This window comes from Oncorhynchus masou, chromosome 17 (assembly GCF_036934945.1).
Source record: "Oncorhynchus masou masou isolate Uvic2021 chromosome 17, UVic_Omas_1.1, whole genome shotgun sequence".
NCBI classification, from domain to species: Eukaryota; Metazoa; Chordata; class Actinopteri; order Salmoniformes; family Salmonidae; genus Oncorhynchus; species Oncorhynchus masou.
The window spans coordinates 30,415,023-30,439,321 of NC_088228.1; the positions used below are offsets into that span (position 1 = coordinate 30,415,023).

The 24,299-nt window shown below is 42.1% G+C and overlaps 1 protein-coding gene across 2 annotated transcripts in view; it reads left to right on the plus strand.

Moving 5' to 3' along the window:
* The window catches only part of LOC135558835 (arf-GAP with GTPase, ANK repeat and PH domain-containing protein 3-like), a 242,799-nt gene that overhangs the window by 174,642 nt on the left and 43,858 nt on the right, over positions 1-24,299 (plus strand). For both annotated transcript variants that reach the window (XM_064993002.1, XM_064993001.1), the window contains exon 13: positions 10,402-10,563. In XM_064993002.1, the coding sequence (XP_064849074.1) occupies positions 10,402-10,563 (162 nt within the window). The remainder of the gene's footprint in view (positions 1-10,401; positions 10,564-24,299) is intronic.

Here is a 24,299-nt window from a genome sequence, read left to right on the forward strand (position 1 = left end):
GTTTCTAATTTTTTCCCATTAATTGCAGCCGATGTCGTTGATTGAGGACAGGCAGTGAGCTGCTGCTGTGTCAAGTGACCTACCGGCAAAATCACAGTGCACCCAGAGCCTCTCGAATTACGCGTTTACAAATGAAATGAAAACTTCTCTCTCTCATTCTGTCCCTCTATCTTTCTCTTTCACTTTCTCTCTCTTTTCATCCCTCTATGGCAGTTAGCGAGCTGTTAGCCCTCTCTTTGTCTCGTCCACAGTCTTCGCCATGAAGCATGTTTAAACTGTCATCTCTCTGGCGGGAGTGTAATAAACTGTAATCACAGGTTAGCCCTGATACCTATTCCACAGTACCCGCATGCCCAGGAGAGGAGAGGAGAAGCTGAGAGGGGCTGCATGGCACTTAGCTGAGAGGAGAGAGAGACTCCTGATCCTCAGCGCGCCTCATTACCGCTGTTCGCTTCCTCGCTCTCTCGCTTCCGACAGCCCCTCATAACCACTAGCTAATAACGCCAAAGTGAACTCTCTGAGCGGTTCATAACAGTAGGCTACAGGACCGCCATTTTAAACAGAGAGCCATTCGGCGGCGCCGTTCCTGCTAAGTTTTATTATGGTAAATTGAATGTGATCCATCAGATTTGGATCGCTTTGAATTGAGGAGGACTTCAGATGAGCCAGGTAATCTCTGATACAGTTCAGGGCTGGCGTTATGTATCTCTACTGTATCTCTTTGCCCGTCCAAATAAAATGATTAAAATATTGATAATTTATTTGACCAAGATGCGCACCGACAGAAATACGCATCAATCTCATATAAATCATCAGAGCGAGCAAAACAGCACCCCTCTGTCAGTATGTGTATTCCATGTATCTGATGCTGTCTGGACAAAAAGAGTATGCTAATTAAACGCTAAGGACGGCAACGTGTCATACTCTTTTTGTCCATACAGCATCAGATACATGGGTAACATATGGTAAGTCAGAGGGGTGCTGTTTCGCTCTCTCCGATGCTTTCTCTGGTGAGATAGTAGTTTCAGACACTTTGGAATTGAAGGAAAGTTGGTGGGTGCATAGTGCACTGTTCGGATGCTGGAATTATTTTTGGACAAACGTGCAAAGGTCACCTACTTTTTGAAGTGATTTGTTTGACCTCCATGCTGGTTGTGTTTGACCATCATATGACTGGTTGTGCTCATGCCACATTAAAAGGTAATTTTACAGTTAAATGACATGTATTTACTATGAAACCTACTCTAGTATCACTAAAGCAGTCAGTTAGACTGCTCATTGTTGTTGTTTTATTACTCTGCCGTTTTTTAAGTTATGCCCCACTCTGTCCTTGACTTCTCTTTAACACACACTTTCATTGTTATAACCAGTTTTGGGAGGGCATGTCATTTTTTTAAATGGTTTTCCCGCATTGCTCCATCCTTCTTACGACAGTAGGGCCTGCTCCTCTCCTTCTCCCGATAGTTGAAGGTGCCGTGCCCAGTTGACAATCACGCCGATAATTGCCTCAAAACTGAACCGAAACTACCAAAACTAATTTCACACATGTAGCAACAGTTTCAATAAATGAAGTAAGGTATCATGGGGAGAAAGGAGAAGAATGGGCGAGTTGATGAGCGAGGGGAAGTGAACGATGCATAACTATGTAATCACCCATTGTGAATGAAGAACAGGGCGGGCCATTCTATTGTATTGATCTATTCTGATTATAAACTGAAAATGGTGTGGACCCTCTATCAGTCCACCAAATCCAAGCAGTCTTATCAGTCCACTCTGGCCTAGTACAAAATGAGCGTGTACATAATTTACAATGGCATAAAGACCAACACTAATGGATGCACATGCTGCGTTATCGTTGCTACGAAGTCTGAATGAAAATGACACTGACGGTGGGGAAGAAATGAATCATTATGACATCTCTGATGATTCTGAGCCTGAGCCTGAACCTACACCTCCGAAGCCTAAGAGCTAAAAAGCCATAACGGTATACACTGAGCAGTTGCCCGCGCCACCACAGACGAGATCAGAGAGAGGAAGGGACGGTACTGCTTGGATAGAAAAAGCCGGTGACAATGTCACGGGCCGATTATCAGCACAAAATGTCATCGCTGAGAGAGCATTGCCGTACGTCTTAATTCAAAAACAATGTCGCGCACACCAGCTTTGATTGTTTATGTGACATGGACACACTGCAACTGATGGCATTGTGTGAAGACGTACACCATGTAAGCACGAGCTGACAATAATTGATCATTTTTGACTACTGTCATATCTACACTTATAATCATTATAATGCCATTATTGCTTTGGTGCAGATTGTCACTATTATCAAGTACACTTGGCGCTTACGACGACGTTTAGGCTGCTGATGTTTCCATTGTTTGTGTTATTTGAAACATATGTATTTTGTATTCTAATGTTACTGAAGACCCTCACAAACACAACCAAATTATTATTTTTGCGATAGCACATATGAAATGTATTAATTACACTCTTAGAATGTAGCAGTCAGAATGCTCATTAGCTTGAAGGGGGGGGGTCCCTCGAGGCTCAATGGTTCTAGTATGGAAATCAAATGCCTGCCCGACTGATTTGTTCTGGCGCTGGCCCTGATACCATCGCTAGTGGAAGTCTACACACCTCTCGCACAGTCTTCACATTTTGCTGCCTTAAAATGGGATCTAAAAAGGGATATTCCCCCCCTACAGATCTTCACAACCTAATCCGCATTTTCAAAGGGAAAGAAAAATGAAAGAACATTTTCAAAATGACTAAGAGATATAAGATGAGGATGTATTGATGTGTGTCTGAACACCGCAAGAGTTAACACTTGGTGGAATCACATGTGAACGCCATTACAGCTGTGAATCATTTTGAACAAGATTCTACCAACCTTGCACAACTCTTAGGGCAACATACTGTATATCCGTTGTTTTTGTCCCAAACTTTTGTTAGGAATCATTGATGGACAGCTATATTCAAACCTGGACCATTCAGGAACACTCAATACCTCTTGGAAAGCCATTTTGTCTTTGTCTTTGGCATAATTCCAGGGTTAAGTTTCCTGATGACGAAGGCGGATTTTCCTCTAACTTTTTTACCTAGGCTCTGCTCCTTTCATATTTATTTTGACCCTATCAATCTTCCCTTTCTCTGCCGGTGACGAGCCATAACTTGATGCTGCCACCACAGTACTTGAAAATACAAAGGGATCGACAACATTGCATTCACTCCACATTACTGGCTTGGCAGTGGATGGCAGTGAAAATGGATGGCAGGGAAAATGTCAATTGTAATGTTAGGTATCAAGGACCCCAGCCACTCGAACAACAGTCTTTTCATCCTTGCTACCCTCTAGAAGGTGGAGACAGTACAGGTGCATCAAAGCTGGGACAGAGAGGCTTAAAAACAGCTTCTCTCTCCAGGCTCTTCAGACTGTTAAACATTTATCACTAGCCGGCTACCACCCGGTACTCTACCCTGCACCTTAGAGACTGCTGACATAGTCATTGAATGACTATGTGTACATTTGGTACAAGTCTCTGAATGTCCTTGAGTGGCCCAGCCAGAGCCCGGACTTGAACCCAATTTAGCTCGTCACGGCCCAGTACATCACTGGGGCTCTGCTGCCTGCCATCCAGGACCTCTACACCAGGCGGTGTCAGAGGAAGGCCCTAAAAATTGTCAAAGACCCCAGACACCCCAGTCATAGACGGTTCTCTCTACTACCGCATGGCATGTGGTACCGGAGTGCCAAGTCTAGGACGAAAAGGCTTCTCAACAGTTTTTACCCCCAAGCCATAATGGCTACCTGGACTATTTGCATTGTGTGCCCCCCTAACTACTCTTTTTACGCTGCTGCTACTCTCTGTTTATCATATATGTATAGTCACTTTAACTATAAATTCATGTACATACTACCTCAATTGGGCCGACCAACCAGTGCACCCACACATTGGCTAACCGGGCTATCTGCATTGTGTCCCATCACCCGCCAATCCCTCTTTTACGCTACTGCTACTCTCTGTTCATTATATATGCATAGTCACTTTAACCATATCTACATGAACATACTACCTCAATCAGCCCGACTAACTGGTGTCTGTATGTAGCCTCGCTACTTTTATAGCCTCGCTACTATATATATCGTCTGTCTTTTTACTGTTGTTTTTATTTCTTTACTTACCTATTATTCACCTAATACCTTTTTTGCACTATTGGTTAGAGCTTGTAAGTAAGCATTTCACTGTAAGGTCTGTTGTATTCGGCGCACGTGACAAATAAACTTTGATTTGATAGTCATTGAACACTGGTCACTAATGTTTACGTACTATTTTACCTACTTTATATGTATATACTGTATTCTAGTCATTACTCATCCAACATAACTACTACCATAAACACATTTTCTATTCATATACTGTCTGTACTGTCTATACACACTATATATATATAAATACAATGCCTTCGGAAAATGTTCAGACCCCTTGACTTTTTCCACATTTTGTTAGGTTACAGCATTATTCTAAAATATAATACATTGTTTTTTCCCTCATCATTCAACACACAATACCCCATAATGACAAACAAAAACTGTTTTTTAGAAAAGAAAATTATTTTAAAATAAAAAACTGAAATGTCACATTTACAAGCTTGGCACACCTGTATTTGGAGAGTTTCCCCCATTTTATTTGCAGATCCTCTAACGCCAATTAGATGGGGAGTGTTGCTGTACAGCTATTTTCAGGTCTCTCCAGAGCTGTTCGATCGGGCTCAAGTCCGGGCTCTGGCTGGGCCACTCAAGGACATTCAGAGACTTGTCCCAAAGCAATTCCTGCATTTTCTTGGCTGTGTACTTAGGGTCGTTGTCCTGTTTGAAGGTTCACCTGAGCGTCCTGAGCGCTCTGGAGCAGGTTTTCATTAAGGGTCTTTCTTTACTTTGCTCCGTTCATCTTTCCCTCGATCCTGACTAGTCTCCCATCTTCCCTCGATCCTGCCACTCAATAACATCCCCACAGCATGATGCTGCCACCACCATGCTTCACCATAGGGATGGTGCCAGGTTTCCTCCAGATGCTTGGCATTCAGGCCAAAGAGTTCAATCTTGGTTTCATCAAACCAGAGAATCTTGTTTCTCATAGTCTGAGAGTCCTTTAGGTGCCTTTTGGCAAACTCCAAGCGGGCTGTCATATTTTTTTAACTGTTGTCCTTCTGGAAGGTTCTCCCATCCCCATAGAGGAACTTTGGAGCTCTGTCAGAGTGACCATCGGGTTATTGGTCACCTCCCTGACCCAGGCCCTTCTCCCCTGATTGCTCAGTTTGGCCAGGCAGCCAGCTCTAGGAAGAGTCTTGGTGGTTCCAAACTTCTTCCATTTAAGAATGATTGAGGCCACTGTGTTCTTCAGGAACTTAAATGCTGCAGACTTTTTTGGTACCCTTCCCCAGATCTGTGCCTCAACACAATCCTGTCTTGGAGCTCTACGGACAATTCCTTAGACCTCATGGCTTGGTTTTTGCTCTGACATGCACTGACAACTGTGGGAACCTTCACCTACTCTGTGTCTCACAAAGACACAGCGGTTGGAACCAAAAATCTCAAATTTGGATTCTTCAGACCAAAGGATTTCCACCGGTCTAATGTCCATTGCTCGTGTAAACTGTGGGACTTCATATAGACAGATGTGTGCCTTTCCAAATCATGTCCAACAATTTAATTTACCACAGGTGGACTCCAATCAAGTTGTAGAAACATCTCAAGGATGATCAATGGAAACAGGATGCACCTGAGCTCAATTTCAAGTCTCATAGTAAAGGGTCTGAATACTTATGTAAATAAGCTATTTCTGTTATTTATTTTTAATACATTTGCAAAAATGTCATTATTTTCAAAAAGGTTGTCATTATGGGGTATTGTGTGTAGATTGATGAGGAAAAATACATAATTTAATCTATCTTAGAATAAGGCTGTAACGTAACAAAATGTGGAAAAAGTCAATGGATCTGAATGCATTTTATAGTGTGTGTATATACAGTACCAGTCAAAAGTTTGGACACAGCTACTCATTCAAGGGTTTTTCTTTATTTTTTATATTTTCTACATATTAGAATAATAGTGAAGACATACAAACGATGAAATAACACATATGTAATCATGTAGTAACCATAAAAGTATTAAACCAATTGAAAATCTATTTTAGATTCATCCAAGTAGCCACCCTTTGCTTTGAATTTGAGCTTTGCACACTCTTGGCATTCGCTCAACCAGTTTCATGTGTTAGTCACCTGGAATGCTTTTCCAACAGTCTTGAAGGAGTTCCCACATATGCTGAGCACTTGTTGGCTGCTTTTCCTTCACTCTGCGGTCCAACTCGTCCCAAGCCATCACAATTGAGTTGAGTTTGGGTGATTGTGGAGTCCAGGTGATCTGATGCAGCACTCCATCACTCTCCATCTTGGTAAAATAGACCTTACACAGCCTGGCAAGTACTTCGTGTCATTTTCCTGTTGAAAAACAAATGATTGTCCCACTAAGTGCAAACAACATGGGATGTCATATCGCTGAAGAATGCTGAGGTAGCCATGCTGGTTAAGTGTGCCTTGAATTCTAAATACATCACTGACAGTGTCACCAGCAAAGCACCATCACACCTCCTCCTCCATGCTTCACAGTGGAAACCACACATGCGGAGATCATCCGTTCACCTACTCTGCGCCTCACGAAGACATGGCGGTTGGAACCAAAAATCTCAAATTTGGATTCATCAGACCAAAGGACAGATTTGCACCGGTCTAAAGTCCATTGCTCGTGTTTCTTGGCCCAAGCAAGTCTCTACTTATTATTGGTGTCCTTCAGTAGTGGTTTCTTTGCAGCAAATCGACCATGAAGGCTTGATTCACGCAGTCTCCTCTGAACAGTTGATGTTGAGATGTGTCAGTTACTTGAACTTTGTGAAGACTTTGGGCTGCAATCTGGGGTGCAGTTAATTGTCGATTTCTGAGGCTGGTAGCTCTAATGAACTTATCCTCTGCAGCAGAGGTAACTCTGGGTCTTCGTTTCCTGTGGCGGTCCTCATGAGAGCCAGTTTCATCATAGCTCTTGATGGTTTTTGCGACTGCGCTTGAAGAAACTTTCAAAGTTCTTGAAATTTTCCATATTGACTGACTTTCATGTCTTAAAGTAATGATTTACTGTAATTTCTCTTTGCCTATTTGAGCTGTTCTTGCCATAATATGGACTTGGTCTTTTACCAAATAGGGCAATCTTCTGTATACCACCCCTAGCTTGTCACAACACAACTGATTAGCTCAAACACATTAAGAAGGAAAGAAATTCCACAAATTAACTTTTAAGAGTGTGCAAAAGTGTTATCAAGGCAAAGGGTGGCTGCTTTGATGAATCTACAATCTAAGATATATTTTGATTTGTTTAACACTTTTTTGGTTACTACATGATTCCATATGTGTTATTTCACCGTTTTGATGTCTTCACAATTATTCTACAATGCAGAAATTAAAGAAAAACCCTTGAATTAGTAGTTGTGTCCAAACGTTTGGCTGGACTTTGAATTTACTCGTTCTGATTTTGCTCATTCTGATATTTCTTAATACTGTAGTTTGTTTGTTTTTTGGATTATGTGTGTATTGCTAGATATGACTGCACTGTTGGAGCTAGAAACATTATCTTATCTCTGCACATCTGTGTACACAACCAATAAAAGTTGATTTAATACTGCAAGACAACACCGCAAATGCATTTTTGGCCTCAATTAAAAACTACAGGTTTGGGTCAAATCCAATAAAACACAACACTGAGTGAAACCCTCTGTAACTTCAAGTATCGTGGAGGCAGCATCATGTTATGGGTGTGCTTGTCATTTCCAGGGACTGGGGAGTTTGTCCGGATCAAAATAAATATGAAAGGAGCAAGGCCCAGGTGAAAAGTTAAAGGAAAGCCGTCTGAAAACAATCTAGACATCTTAGTTTACAATTATTTTAGTTTTTTACATTCAATAACATTCTTTCACTTTTTAAATGTGGAGTAGGTCCCTTTTTAGATGATGTTTACTTTCACTCTGCACTATAAAAAATAATTATTTGGTGTATGATAATATTTGTCCTATTTCACACATGTACAAGTGTGTATTAATATGCATGTGTGTATTGGAAATGTGTTTTTTGCATGTCACAACTCTCCCCGAGAGACCCTCGGAGAGTGGGTTCATGGCGTTGCTCATTTATGTGTATGCGTGGTTTAACAGCCTCTTATCAGTGAGTAATAGCATTTTGTCTACACACAACTATCAATGGCTTTATAATAGTTTGTAATCATATGGCTCCACTGGATGTAGCTTGACAGATTAACATATTTCACCTATTGAGTCAGTGACAGGGAAGTCTGAGCCAAAGACAAACGGCAATGTATTTCAACCTCATATTTGTTTTCCGTTGCAAAAGGTTTTGCTACAGTGTGCCCTGATGAATATGACCCATGTTTCAGGTGCAGGCAGAGCAGCGGATCATGGGTCATGTTCCACAACATTGGGGGCAAAAATTGATAATTAGAAGTATTTATGACATGACGGGGCCCCCAGAGGGGAGGCCTCCCCTTTCACCTCAAGCCACATTAAACAAATGCTGCCTGTCATCATCCAGAGTTGAACAAGGTTGGAGGGGTGGGGCCCCTTCGTTCTCCTCTCAGAGCTGCCATACGGAGCTGTGCTGGCGGGACAGACGCTGGGGTAAAAGGGGAGGGAGGGGGGTACTCTGTGGACCCCTGTGCCCCCAGCTGTCTGCGCCCAGCTAATGACTGGTCTCAGGGGGGCTGTTGTGGGAGAAGCAGGGAAATTGAAACAGACGCCACGGCTACATGTATGTCTCTGCTGCCATTCAAAACCACCCGGTGAGTAGAGGAGGGGAGAGCGAGGGAGAGGACTGGTGATGTATTAGGCTAGGCCAGCACTGAGCATCACAGTCACTATATACTTTATTAAACCAGCAGTATCTATTAAGGTGTTATAATCAATAATCAGTCTTTGTTGTTTTTTGTGTCTTTCATCTAGACATTTGTCCACGTTTGACTATTATCTATGTGAAATAAGATCAAGAACAATCGAAATGTAAATATTATTCTGATAATTCAACTAGCAGGTATACTAGCTGTATCGGTGGAGACACATGATGCATCGTTTTTTGATGTACATCAATGATAACTAAAAGAATCCCAAGCATATATGTATGCCTAATAGTGTGTTAGTTCCTATATTTGTGATCCCACGCTCCAACCTGGCCGCCTGAGGCCTTTTAAAGATCTCCAGTATCCTCCACTTTAACATCCTTCACCCCCTGCTGAGCCCATCCCACATCCCTCTCCTCCCTCCAACACAGCCCCATCTCCCATTAGATAATGACCAAATTAGGCCTAATGTCTGATGTTGTACACTAGTGGCTAATGGCACAACCAGCGACAGTGGCTGCATTAGAGTATGTGCACTGGCAACAACAACAGCAATAATCCCTGAACCAAGCCACCTTCTCTCTTGTCTACCACCCTCCTCCCCTGCGGCTGAGAAGGTGTGGAGGGAAGAGGGAAGGGAAAATGAATGGCGTTTGCCACACTACAATGAGCTTTTGATGGTAGACAATGGAGGATCCTGCCTGCTCTCCACACGGGGTGGTAGGAGGAGAGCAATATGGGGCTCATGGACTGGCCCCGGCCCTCGCTGCCTCCCTCCCTCTCCCCGACCCCTGAGGCCCCCGGCCCCCATCTCTCCCAGGACTCATAATGACATCCTGAGGGGGAAAAGAAGAGGGAAAGTGATGTCAAATGTCAGGAAACCAGAAAGATGGCAAGCTGACACCCCCCTCCATCCCTTCAGCCCTCTATCCCTCTCTCTCATCTCTGCCCAACGGTGGCGCAGGTTAATATCACATTTATAAAATACCTTACCAGAAACTAAGCTGGCTCTTAGCCCCCTGTCAGTCACTGACAGTCATATAGAGAGCTTGGCCTGAGGCTAACCTAACTAACCATTTGTTAGCTGACCTGCCCCCATACCTGTCTGTCTTTCCTTCATCTGCTCTAAAGCCACAGCAGTATGGATACTTTTGGATCGCTAGTATCGGGAGTGCTGGGTTGACATCTTTTTCATTGTGATCACTTTGTGTTCATTTGTTTGGTATGAATTAACACTGTGGTATTTCTTATAATACATGGTACATCATCACTCGTCAATATCTCATGAATCATACATAGCCTTGTGTCTTTCCCTTCTAGAAATCCAAATGTAATATGTTTCTGCGTGCGTATTTACACAGTATCAAACATCTTGTACGTAACCTGTCAAAAGTATAGTTGATTATGGTTTCTCTTAGTGATCAGTGATTTTTTCCGTCTTTCCACAGCCAACGGGATGGGCGAGCCCCTAACCTGCAGCTCTGGAGTGGGCAGTGCCACCAGTCCCAAGCTGGAGCCTCCCCCCTCACCTCACGCCAACCGCAAGAAACACAGACGGAAAAAGAGCACGGGCATCACCAAGCCAGACGGGCCGTCTGCAGGCAATGAAGGTAAGCCAGAAGTTAGGCTAAGAGTTCTCGAAGACACTCGTTCTGCAAACTCGTCAAAACAATCTAAAACTAGTCAAAACATTCTGAAGCCGTCTGCAACAATACAGAAACATTCTAAAACCAGTCAAAACAATCTGAAACCGTCTACAACAATACAGAAACATTCTAAAACCAGTCAAAACATTCTGAAACCGTCTGCAACAATACAGAAACATTCTAAAACCAGTCAAAACATTCTGAAACCGTCTGCAACAATACAGAAACATTCTAAAACCAGTCAAAACAATCTGAAACCGTCTGCAACAATACAGAAACATTCTAAAACCAGTCAAAACATTCTGAAACCGTCTGCAACAATACAGAAACATTCTAAAACCATTCAAAACATTCTGAAATGGCAAGCTTCCTGAAAAAAAAGTGCAAACTTTGTACATCTGGTTAGCATACCTTATTGAAGTGCATGTCTATGTATAGTCGCCCCTAATGTTCTCCAGTCTTTAGCCATAGTGTGAACCAACCGCCCTGAGCTCCAGTAGCTGTGAATCTCTCCTCAGCTCAGCAGGGGAGGGGCAGCCACCCCTCTGCCCAATTAATAATGATTCTCCAGTCTGATGATGAATGGACAGCTCTAATTGGATGGCATTGTGAAAACACAGTCCCATCTCTAAGGCCATAAAACTGATGTCACTGGAGCCAGAGATGATCAATCAACATGATTGATACGCCGCATAGCAACAGCATTGGCACCGACGCCTCCTTAATGACGCTTAGTATTTATAATCATTACGCTTTTATAATGGTTTCACTGACACACGCCCATTCCAGTTTGAATGGGACCACTGACCACATCGTTTCAAGCACGGATCACCTTCACTGTTGTTGATATGTTGGTACAGTAGTTTCAATGTCAAAGATAGGTTAGTGTGGTCATTGTGCTTCTCTATCTCAGATATTTGGACCTGTCTTGGATCGTTCTTACCCTCTGTTTTTCCGTAGGAGTAGAGAGGAATGCTTTGTATTGATTTGACAGTATTTAACATACACTGAGAGTACAAAACATTATGAACACCTGCTCTTTTCATGACAAAGACTGACCAGGTAAATCCAGATGATCACCTATGGTCTCTTATTGATATCACTTCTTAAATCCATTTCAGTCAGAGTAGATGAATGGGAGGAGACAGGTTAATGAAAGACAAAAGATTTAAGTACCTTTGAGTGGGGCATGATAGTGCCAGGTACACCGGTTTGTGCCAAGAACTGCAATGCTGCTGGGTTTTTCATGCTCAACAGTTTCCCGTGTGTATCAAGAATGGTCCACCACCCAAAGGACATCCAGCAAACTTGGGGGTGTGCAACTCAAAATTATATATACACTGAACAAAAATATAAACACAACATGTAAAGTGCTGTTCCCATGTTTCATGAACTGAATTAAAAGACCCCCGAAATGTTCCATACGCACAAAAATGTATATATATTCTGCTGTGCACAAATTTGTTTACATCCCTGTTACTGAGCATATCTCTTTGGCCAATATAGTCCATACACCAGACATGTGTGGCATATCAAGAAGCTGATTAAACAGCATGATCATTACACAGGTGCACCTTGTGCTGGGGACAGTAAAATGCCACTCAAAAATGAGCAATTTTGTCACACAACACAATGCCACAAATGTCTTAAGTTTTAAGTGGTGGTGGTGCAATTGGCATGCTGACTGCAGGAATGTCAACCAGAGCTATTGCCAGTTAATTTAATGTTAATTTCTTTACCGTAAGTCGCCTCCATCCTTTATTGAATTTGGCAGTACGTCCAACCGGCTTCACAACCACAGACCACGTGTATTGTGCTGTGTTGGCGAGTGGTTTGCTGATGTCAAGGTTGTGAACAGAGTGCTCCATATGGTATGGGCAGGCATAAGGTACGGACAATGAACACAATTGCATTTTATCGATGGCAATTTGAATGCACAGAGATACCGTGAAGAGATCCTGAGGCCCACTGTTGTGCCATTCAACCATCCATCACTTCATGTTTCAGCATGATAATGCACTGCCCCATGTCGTAAGGACCTGTACACAATTCCTGGAAGCTGAAAATGTACCAGTTCTTCCGTGGCCTCCATACTCACCGGACATGTCACCAATTGAGCATGTTTGGGATGCTCTGGATCGACGTGTACGACAGCGTGTTCTAGTTCCCGCCAATATTCAGCAACTTCGCACAGCCATTGAAGAGGAGTGGGACAACGTTCCACAGGCCACAATCAACAGCTTCTATGCAAAGGAGCTAGACTGGTTTTCTGATCCACGCCCCTACATTTTTTTGTTAAGGTATCTGACTATACAAATGCATAACTATATTCCCAGTGTTGTGAAATCCATAGATTAGGGCCTAATGAATTAATTTCAATTGACTGATTTCCTTATATGAACTGTAACTCAGTAAAACCTTTTGAAATGGTTGCATGTTGCGTTTGATATTTTTGTTCAGTGTGTGTGTCCATGCCCCGGCAAATTGAGACAACTCAATATTAGGAAGATGTTCTCAATGCTTTGTACACTCAGTGTATAAGCCTTATTCACATCACCACGATTTTTGCCCCCATTTATTCCTAAGTAAGCTTACCCACAATGCCCTGTATCATCCTGAAAGAGAAACCAAACAATATTTTAGACCCTAATGGACCAACACTATCAGAATCACTCCAATAATGGTGTTAGGGGCTTGAATGAGTGATGGCTATCATTAGGGACTTGGGAAACTGGGTGGATTCACCTCGTCACATTGCATTGAGGGAATAATTAGTGGACATTAGCCCGTCTCAACGTCCGTCCCAACCCTTTGTTCTGTTCCATATACAGTAGCTTGGAATCATTGAAATGTGTCCACGTGTTTTAAAATGACGAACTTTCTGCTCTAGTTGTGGATGAGTCATCATAGTTTGACCTGTAAATGCTTTTCAACATGTGGTGTCAATGGAAACGTGCGGATTCAGAAAGTTTGGTTCTCTGTCAAATAAGCACGTTTCTTTCTTCTTCTTTTTTCCTCTTTCTTTTTTTACCTCTCTCCTTCTCTTCTAAGATTTTCTATTAGCATCAGCTTGTCTGTTCTACTGAACGCTTCCGGAATACAGACATATTGCTTAAATATCGAAATCACTCAAGTGTAGGATGCAGGTTGTGTCTCTTGAATGAAGGGGAGAGAACGGGAGGGAGGAAGGAGAGGTTGGATCCTTGAATAAATTGCTATCAGTTTATCTCATTTACAGGGCAATCAGAGCCCTGGAATACAGTCCAAAATTGAATTTTAGTTGTTGTGAAGCATCATAAATCAAAGGGACATGCGCGTTTTAAGGTGAGCAATCAGTTTTGTCAACATGGGAAGAACAGGATGTGTGAAGGAGCCTTGAGAGGGTCAGACACACTGAGAAATCTGACTGCCAAAAAGGTACTTAGCGCATCTGCCCAGTGTAATAGTTTTAATAATAAGTTTTAATAATAATAGTTTAAATACTCCAGGCCACAAGGTGGCAGTAGGTTGTTTAGCTTGTGCCTACTGTAGCTTATGTATGCTAACTAATGTTGTTGCTAGCTAGCTAGAATTTGTAGTAAGTCCTTGTTGATACTAACCAGATGGCCACAACTATATAACTAGTGAAGTTAGCAACCTTATACTAATAATCACAATGGATTAATATTTGATTGAAGCAGCTGCCTGTTAGCTATGTTGTGCTAAATGACGATTCTAACCGTTTTAGCTATCGTTAGCTAGCAAACAAACTGGCACTGGCAGTATGGGATAATGGAGATTTGAATTTAAGGATCTTCTTCATCTTGCTAGATAGATAGCTTGGTAAAACATTTAATGTTGTGTGCATTGTGCTACATTTACCACCCCATTCATCTATATGAAGTGTGTGTGTGACTGCCTGGCTCAGTTAGCTAGCAAACTGACTAATGACTAATGAGCATGCACCTTATCAAACTTATCAAAAATTTCAAGCACAAAGCTAGATGTAAAAGATGTACATCCATTACATTTCCATGCAGCTATATTGTTTTAGTAAGAACAATTCAGATGAAAAGTTGGTGGATTACACTGGGAAAAGTGCCCATTTGTTTAATCTTTCTTGGCACTTCTGTCGGCTCCCTGACATGGAGTTTTGTGCTCTCTAATTGTCAAGTTCATTGCATTGCGATTCTACACGTAGAAATGTCAGGTTCGTTGTTAACAAGTCAGTACACAGCATGGACTCATTTTATTCTAGCAAGAGAAGGAACGGCCTACTGTGCTATACCTATCGGCAGTCCGATTTCTCAGTGTGTCTGTACCATGAGCTGTAGCCAAGGAGATATCTTAGCCAGGCAGTTACGTTTATAAATTAGTAGGGCAGTGAAGTTTTCCTGACCATGTGACATGACCAGGAAAACCACTGCACCTTAATTAGACTTCAATTTGGCTCCACAGAGTTTTTCCATTGAAAAATTTGTGGTCCCTACAAATAACAGTAGAGAGAAGAGACAGACTGGCAAAGTTAGCACAGAACCTCGTAGATCCATCTTAGAAATGTGGGGTTCATTTTGGGCCACTTTAGTCAGGAAAGTAACTTCTGCATTGTGAGTCAATTGATTGAAAGTTGAGTTGTTCCTATGCAAGTCAAGAGCAGTTCCAATGGCATCTAGCTTTCAACGTATACATCTCCGAATCAGTATTGTATAGGTGTGACATGCGGAGGCAGCAATGTGAATTCTCTTTGCTGTGTCGGCTGCGTTTCCACTATACGCTTTCCTCAGAGGAAGTGCACAACGGACACAGCCCCTAATATCCTAGTGCACTGTCAGAGCCGTGTGCAGTGTAATGAACTTCTCATGTGCTTAAGGAATGATGCAGGATGCATAGCGAGACAACTGACAGCCCGTTAATGTGCTTCTCAGCAGCCGCCTGGCATCGGGGCTCTGTACGCGCCACTCGCACACCGTTCGCATGCCACCTGCTTTAAAAAACCCCACTGGAAAATCGATGGGCGATAAAGACTTGTGTTCTGGGGGAGGCCCTTCTGATTAATGCAGACTGTCAGGGAGGAGAGCTTCATTAATGTTATTTCTCTTTTAAAAGAAGGAAGGAAAGTGTATCAAATGTTCATTATTTGAAATGGGGGGGGGTTCCGCGTGTTCAGTGGGGAGTGGCAGCAGAGATGGAGGGAGAAAGACGGGAGGAAATGAGGAGAGAAGGAAAGGAGTTTCAGATCCTTCACAGTTTTACACTGTAGATGAGGACGTCTGCTCTTGTCAAGGACATAGCAGAAATGTTTTAACTGTTAGTTTATTTGTGTTTAGTTTGTCTCTTAATAGTTTTGAAATTGTTTTTCTAACTGTTTTTGATCGTAAGTTACTTTTATGACTTAACATGTTGTGTCGTCTCAGTTCCATGTGAATTTGAGGTAGATGTATAACTCGATGTATGAAAATGAGTTGGTGTGAGAAATGTTCATTGCAAATGTCCTGCTCTTCTTAGAGTGGGCGTTCAGAAGAAACCTTGATGTGGTTGTATCATCTCCCAGAGAATAACCGTCCCCTGCCAACTATTGGTAACCCAGTAACACGTCTTATTGATGATATAAACATCCAGAGCGGGAAACATACAATCCCTAACCCTCCTGATCCTTTAGCCCTAACCCTAACGCTCCACCTCAGTGAGGTTAAGATATAAAATACATTCAGTAATATCCTCCACTACGTCAGTGTGTTAAGGGTTATATATAAAGTGTACACGATATTACATTTACATTTAAGTCATTTAGCAGACGCTCTTATCCAGAGCGACTTACAAATTGGGTATACGATATACTATAATGCCCAGACTCCTCCACTCCCACCCTCTACCTCAGTATGTTTAAGGTTATACAGTATAGTACATAAATACCCAGACTCCTCCACCTCTGTGTGTTCAGTGTTAATGTCTTCTGGAGTCCAGCAGAGGATTAGGAAATGGAGGTTTAACAGCCCTGTGCTAATAGTGGGTATTTATCTCAATACTTTGTTTTGTCATTGACTCCCTCCCCGGACAATACCGTACATCTCTGTTTCATTTCGCAAAGCTGTCCCCGGAGCCCAGAGTAGCTACAGTAATGGCTCCTCGGCTTTCCAAACCAAACGCCACCCAATGCACGTCGCAGAGAAAGGAATAATAAGATTCTCATTTGTGCAGCTCTGTACACAACGCACTGCCCACAGATACGTCGTGTAATTGACAGTGTTTTCTTTTCGCGTATCGCTAAATGTAGTTTTGCTATTAGGTCGTGGCTTGTGTGTGTGTCTGTTTATGTGCGCCTATGTGTGTGTCAGTATTCTCCTCTCGCTCTGCGTTTTGGTGCGGTGCGGTTCCCCCGGGGCCGTGTGTGTCTCAGTAATGGCCTGCTCCTGATTGCTCTGGTCCAGGTTAGGAATATTGGCTTTAATGATGTGTAAAATGAGCAAGCAGTGCCTGTGACATTTACAGATGGCACCGTCTTGGCCTGTTCTTCCCAACTGCACGTTAATTCACAGGAACAGAAAGCACTTCTTTAAGTGACCGCCTGATGCGTGCAACATACGCAACCCAGCACAAGACCTCATACATACCATCACACATACAAAACCACACCTTGGATGACTTGTTGCCCCCACCACCTCAAAGTCTCTACTATATATTGTCCAAATACACACACGCACTAGTTTCACACATGCACACACACACATATACACTCACACCTTGAGGCCTTGCTGAGGCGGTCATTGAATCGATTTCTCCAGAGAGAGGTAGTGTGAGGCAGGATAGATGTGTCCCTCCCTGGCCCTGCCTCTCTGCCTGCCGTAGACAGCTCAGCTGGGCTCAGCCCAAACCCCAGAGGTGCTAATCTGGTCCTCCGGTCCTCACTTCTCCCATGGAGCATCTGCTGTGGAGTGGAGGGACAATCATTAGGAGTAGAGACAGCTCTGTGTCAAACTTGTACCAATGATCTCTAAATATTTATGCTCAGAGGTCTGATCTTCTTCATTGATCTGTAACGATACCAATTTGGTAATTTCTTGATTTACCAAATCTGCAGTTTATATTATTTATAAATGTTATGTATTTGTTGTTAAGACATCCAGTCTGATGAATCATGACTCTGTAACTTAAATGCATTCTAACAGTTTTATGATTCATGGTAAATGATGGACAGGAGGACATACAGGTAACTGCCAAAATAAAGGAAACACTGACATGAAGTGTCTTATGGTGCTGGGCCCACTACGAGCCAGAACCGCTACAATTCCTCCACGAGAAATTCCATAATTTTGTGTTTTTGTTGATGGTGGTGAAAAACGCCGTCTCAGGCACCACTCCAGAGTCTCCAATAAGTGTTCAATTGGGTTGAGATCTGGTGCGTGAGACGGCCATGGCATATGCTTTGAATCTTTTTCACACACATCAAACCATTCAGTAGCTACTCGTTCCCTGTGGATGGGGGCGTTGTCATCCATTGGGCGCATGGCCATGGTAGCCAAAATAGTGGACAAAAAAATTGCCTTCGCTCCTTGCTTGACTCCACATCACCACAGCCATTTGGCTATCATTTCTTTTTTATTGTGGTCATGTTAATTAAGGAAAATCATCGTATCTGCCTCTTGATTCTCCACAGTAACAGTTGTTCCCTCCTATTGGATTCATATTACGTTGCTCCACATCCGCCCACTGCCCTGGCCACATCTAATTGGAAAGGACTTGTTGATTGTGTAGCTGCTGAATAAATATTGTCAGATCACGGGGTTAATGCTGATTGCTGGTGTTAATGTGTGACTGAACTCCCCATTCGTTCCTCTGTTAGCCGTGGGCTAACTGTACCCATTGGGGAACATCAGGAGTGCTAATGATCCTAGCGCTCGCTGTCTCAGCCATCATCATGGCAACAGCTGCCTCTGAAATAGCAGCCGTAATACCTCATTGTATTGTTCACGCCTGGTATTTATCGTCTTGGAGGAGGACATTTTGACCTTAATCGTCATGCTTAGATGGAACGAAATTACTTTGCTTCACACAGAATGGAATTACCTCTCCAGTGAGGCTGTGACAGGTCCTGCATTAAAAAGCAATATCAACATACTGTATAAGCATATCATAATACTACTGTTGCCTCCATGATACTATGATACTACCACAGAAATATAATTACTTGAACAGATATTTCCATTAAAGTCAATGGTCTTAGGGGATTTGCCTGTTCTACTATCTGGTTTGGTCAATGTTTTTATCTGATGGTTTGGCCTTTTTAGTGCTCATGTCTTACCTGTACTGTTCTGTTCCGCGCATGAAGAGTTAGATTTGTATCCTCAACAGTATAAGAAGTCACCGATTTGTTGATTTCTTAATCTCAGTAATGAATGCGTTTTAATGCCTCCAATTTATTGCCAGTCAACTAAATAATTAGCTTTGTTCAGGTTTTTAGAAGCTGAGTGCAGAAGTGTAACGTCATTGGACTCTGAGGAAAACTAGGCTGCAAATGTAAATGCCATGTTTTTTAATGAACAATTATGGGACAGTTGAGGAGAAAGAGGCACTCTTTAAAGTACAATACTTGTATAAAACTGACTGAATGTCGCGCTGTACTGCAGTGCCAGCTGTGCCACCAGAGACTCTGGGTTCGCGCCCAGGCTCTGTCGTAACCGGCCGCGACCGGGAGGTCCGTGGGGCAACGCACAATTGGCCTAGCGTCGTCCGGGTTAGGGAGGGTTTAGCCGGTAGGGATATCCTTGTCTCATTGCGCACCAGCGACTCCTGTGGCAGGCCGGGCGCAGTGCGCGCTAACCAAGTTTGCCAGGTGCACAGTGTTTCCTCCGACACATTGGTGCGGCGGCTTCCGGGATGGATGCGTGTTGTGTTAAGAAACAGTGCGGCTTGGTTGGGTTGTGTATTGGAGGGCGCATGACCTTCAACCTTCGTCTCTCTCCCGAGCCCGTACGGGAGTTGTAGCGATGAGACAAGATAGTAGCTACTAAACAATTGGATACCACGAAATTGGGGAGAAAAAGGGGTAAAATGTAAAAATAAAAAATGACTGAATGTCTGAATTTTTTTTATTCAATCATATATTTTTGATCGTTTGTTCAGTTTCCTTAACAAATTATTCTTGATAGGATAATAGGACCTTCTAACACCAAAAGGAACTCAATAAGACACCAATTACACATCACATCATGTTACTCTAAGCCTTTGAGAGTCATTGTAACATTACTCAAACACAGACTTCCATATGTTAACACTCCTTAACTGTACTGTATGTTTAAATAAGAAGCTCTGAGGTCTTTATTGATTCTGTTACCTGTAGTCGATATCTCAAATGAGATCAGATAATTGAAGTTGGTGTCGAGCTAATTGGATTATAGCTTTACCCCTGAAGAGGAGACCCTCCACTAGAGCATTGGGATTGCTACAATCCCCACAGCCAGAATCAACTACTTACTTTTGGTTCTGGGAATGGATGTATGGACTTATTATCCTTTTCATACACAGACCCAAATCCCACTAATTTACCATGCCTGCATAATTAACCAAGCTTGTTTGTATATCTTAAAGAGGTAGTGGGTAAAAAACATGGGGAAAATAAAAGCCACCTAAAGACCTATACTCTTTACAGACTGACTTTATGCAGTGGTGTAAAGTGCTTTAGTAAAAATAAATGAAAGTACTACTTAAGTCGTATTTTGGGTTTCTGTACATTATACTCCATACATTTTCCCTGACACCCTAAGGTGATTATTTACATTTTGAATGCTTATCGGGACAGGGAAATGGTCAAATTCACTCACTTATCAAGAGAACATCCCTGGTCATCCCTACTACCTCTGATCTGGTGGACTCATTAACTGGAAATTAGTTTGTAAATTATGTTTGAATATTGGAGTGTAGCCAGAAGCCCGCTCTTTTTACAAGACAATTGTGCTGTCTGGTTTGCTTAATATAAGCAATTTGAAATGATTTATACTTTTGCAATTACATTTACTTTTGATACTTAAGTATATTTAAAACCAAATACTTTTAGACTTTTACTCAAGTCGTTTTTACTGGGTGAATTTCACTTTTATTTGAGTCATTTTCTATTAAGGTATCTTTACTTTTAATCAAGTATGACAATTGGATACTTTTTCCACCACTGACTTTACGGTATGATACACTATGTATACAAAAGTATGTCAGACACACCCGTTGCTGACAGGTGTATATAATCGAGGACACAGCCATGCAATCTCTATAGACAAACATTGGCAGTAGAATTGCCTTCCTGAAGAGCTCAGTGGCTTTCAACCTGGCACCGTCATAGGATACCACCTTTCCAACAAGTCAGTTCGTCAAATTTCTGCCCTACTAGAGCTTCCCCAGTCAACTGTAAGTGCTGTTGTTGTTAAGTTGAAACATCTAGGAGCAACAACGGCTCAGCCACGAAGTGGTAGGTTGTACAAGCTCACAGAACGGGACCGCTGAAGTGCGTAGCATGTACAAATAATCTGTCCTCTGTTGCAACACTCAGTACCGAGTTCCAAACTACCTCTGGAAATAACGTCAGCACAATAGTCGGCAGCTTCAAGAAATGTGTTTCCATGGCCGAGCAGCTGCACACAAGTATAAGATCACCATGCGCAATGCCAAGCGTCGGCCGGAGTGGTGTAAAGCTCGCAGCCATTGGACTCTGGAGCAGTGAAAACGCGTTCTCTGGAGTGATGAATCACGCTTCACCATCTGGCAGTCTGACAGACGAATCCGGGTTTGGCGGATGCCAGGAAACCGCTACCTGCCCCAATGCATAGTGCCAACTGTAAAGTTTGGTGGATGAGGAATAATGGTCTGGGGATGTTTTTCACGGTTTGGGCTGGAGCCCGTAGTTCCAGTGAAGGGAAATCTTAACGCTACAGCATACAATGACATTTTAGATAATTCTGTGCTTCCAAGTTTGTGGCAACAGTTTGGGGAAGGCCCAATCTGTTGCTGTTTCAGCATGACAATGCCTTGTGCACAAAGCGGAGTCCATACAGAATTGGTTTGTCGAGATCGGTGTGGAAAAACTTGACTGGCCTACACAGAGCCCTGATTTTTAAATTATCTTGGGATGAGATGTTCAACGAGCAAGTGTCCACATACTTTTGGTCATGTAGTGTGCCTGTAAAAAGAATCAAACCTGTTGAAATAATATTTTTAAGAACCCAATTCATACAGTCCCATTTTTACCACATTTGTATATGTATCTGCCAAGGCAGCAGCTACTCTTCATGGGGTCCAGCAAAATTGATGTCAGTTATACAATTTTAAAATCATTACAATACATTCACACAAATCACAACACACTGTGTGCCCTAAGGCCCCTACTCCAGCACTACCACATATCTACAATACAAAATACATGTGTACGTGTGTGTATGTTATCTTATGTGTGTGTGTATGTACGTGTTTGTGTTGCCTCACAGTCCCTGCTGTTCCATCATGTGTATTTTTATATTTTTTAAATCTAATTTTTCTGCTTGCATCAGTTACTTGATGTAGAATAGAGTTCCATGTAATCTTGGCTCTGTGTAGTACTGTGCGCCTCCCATATACTATTCTGGACTTGGGGACTGTGAAGAGACCTCTTGTGGCATGTCTTGTGGGGTATGCATGGGTGTCCGAGCTGTGTGCCACTAGTTCAAACAGACAGTTCGGTGCATTCAACATGTCAATACCTCTCACAAATACAAGTAGTGATGAAGTCAATTTCTCTTCCACTTTGAGAGAGGAGAGATTGACATGCGCATTATTAATTTTTGCTCTCTGTGTTCTGAGCTAATTCCCTTTTTGTGGCACTTGACCACCCGACTGAACAGTAGTCCAAGTGCGACAAAACTAGGGTCTGTAGGACCTGCCTTGTTAAGAGTGCTGTTAAGAAGGTAGAACAGCACATTTTCCCATCTTAGCTACTGTTGTATAAAAAATGTTTTGACCATCAGTTTACAATCCAGGGTTACTCCAAGCAGTTTAGTCACCTCAACTTGCTCAATTTCCACATGATTTATTACAAGATTTAGTTGAGGTTTAAGATTTAGTGAATGATTTCTCTCAAATACAATGCTTTTAGTTTTATAAATATTTAGGACTAATTTATTCCTTGCCACCCGCTCTGAAACTAACTGCATCTCTTTAAGTGTTTCAGTCATTTCAGGTACTCTAATAGCTGACGTGTATAGTTTTGAGTCATCCACATACATAGACACACTTGCTTTACTCAAAGCCAATGGTATGTTGTTAAAAAAGTAATGGGCCTAGACAGCTGCCCTGGGAATTACTGATTCTACATGGATTATGTTTGAGAGGCTTCCATTAAAGAACACCCTCTGTGTTCTTTTTGACTGTTAACTCTTTATCCACAATATAGCAGGGTGTGTAAAGCCATAACACATACAACATACATTTTTGCAGCAGCAGACTATAATCGATAATGTCAAAACCTGCACTGAAGTCTAACAAAACAGCCCCCACAATCTTTGTATCATCAATTTCTTTCAGCCAATCATCAGTCATTTGTGTAAGTGATGTGCCTGTTGAATGTCCTTCCCTATAAGTGTGCTGAAAGGCTGTTGTCAATTTGTTTACCATAAAATAGCATTGTATCTGGTCAAACACCATTTTTTTTCAAGTTTACTAGGTATTGGTAACAGGCTGATTGGTCGGCTGAGCCAGTAAAGGGGGCTTTACTATTCTTAGGTAGAGGAATGACTTTTGCTTCTTTCCAGGCCTGGGGGCACACACTTCCGAGTTGGCTTACATTTAATATATGGCAAATAGGAGTGGCAATATCGTCCGCTATTATCCTTAGTAATTTTCCATCCAAGTTGTCAGACCCCGGTGGCTTGTCATTGTTGATAGATAACAATTTTTTTACCTCTTCCACACTTACTTTACAGAATTCAAAGTTACAATGCTTGTCTTTCATAATTTGGTCAGATATACTTGGATGTGTAGTGTCAGCTTTTGTTGCTGGCATGTCATGACTAAGTTTGCTAATCTTGCCAATGAAAAAATATTAAAGTAGCAATATCAGTCGGGTTTGTGATGAATGATTCAATGAGCTGAGTTTGCCTTTTTTCCCAAAATGTCATTTAAGGTGCTCCAATGCTTTTTACTATCATTCTTTGTCATTATCTTTGTTTCAGATTGTATTTTCTTATTATTATTATTCAGTTTAGTCACATGATTTCTCAATTTGCAATATGTTTGCCAATCAGTTGTGCTGCCAGATCTCAACCATACATTTTTTCAATTTCTCATCAATCCACGGGACATTGACAATGACCCAACACACCTCCAGGCTGTGTAAGGGTTATTTGACCAAGAAAGAGAGTGATGGACTGCTACATCAGATGACCTGCCTCCACAATCACCCAACCTCAACCAAATTTAGATGGTTTGGGATGAGTTGGACCACAGAGTGAAGGAAAAGCAGCCAACAAGTGCTCAGCATATGTGGGCATTCCAGCTGAAGCTGGTTGAGAGAATGCCAAGAGTGTGCAAAGCTGTCATCAAGGCAAAGTTTGGCTACTTCGAAAAATCTAAAATATATTTTGATTTGTTTATTTTTTTAAATATAGTTACTACATGATTCCATATGTGTTATTTCATAGTTTTGATCTGTTCACTATTATTCTACAATGTAGAAAATAGTAAAAATAAAGAAAACCCCTTGAATG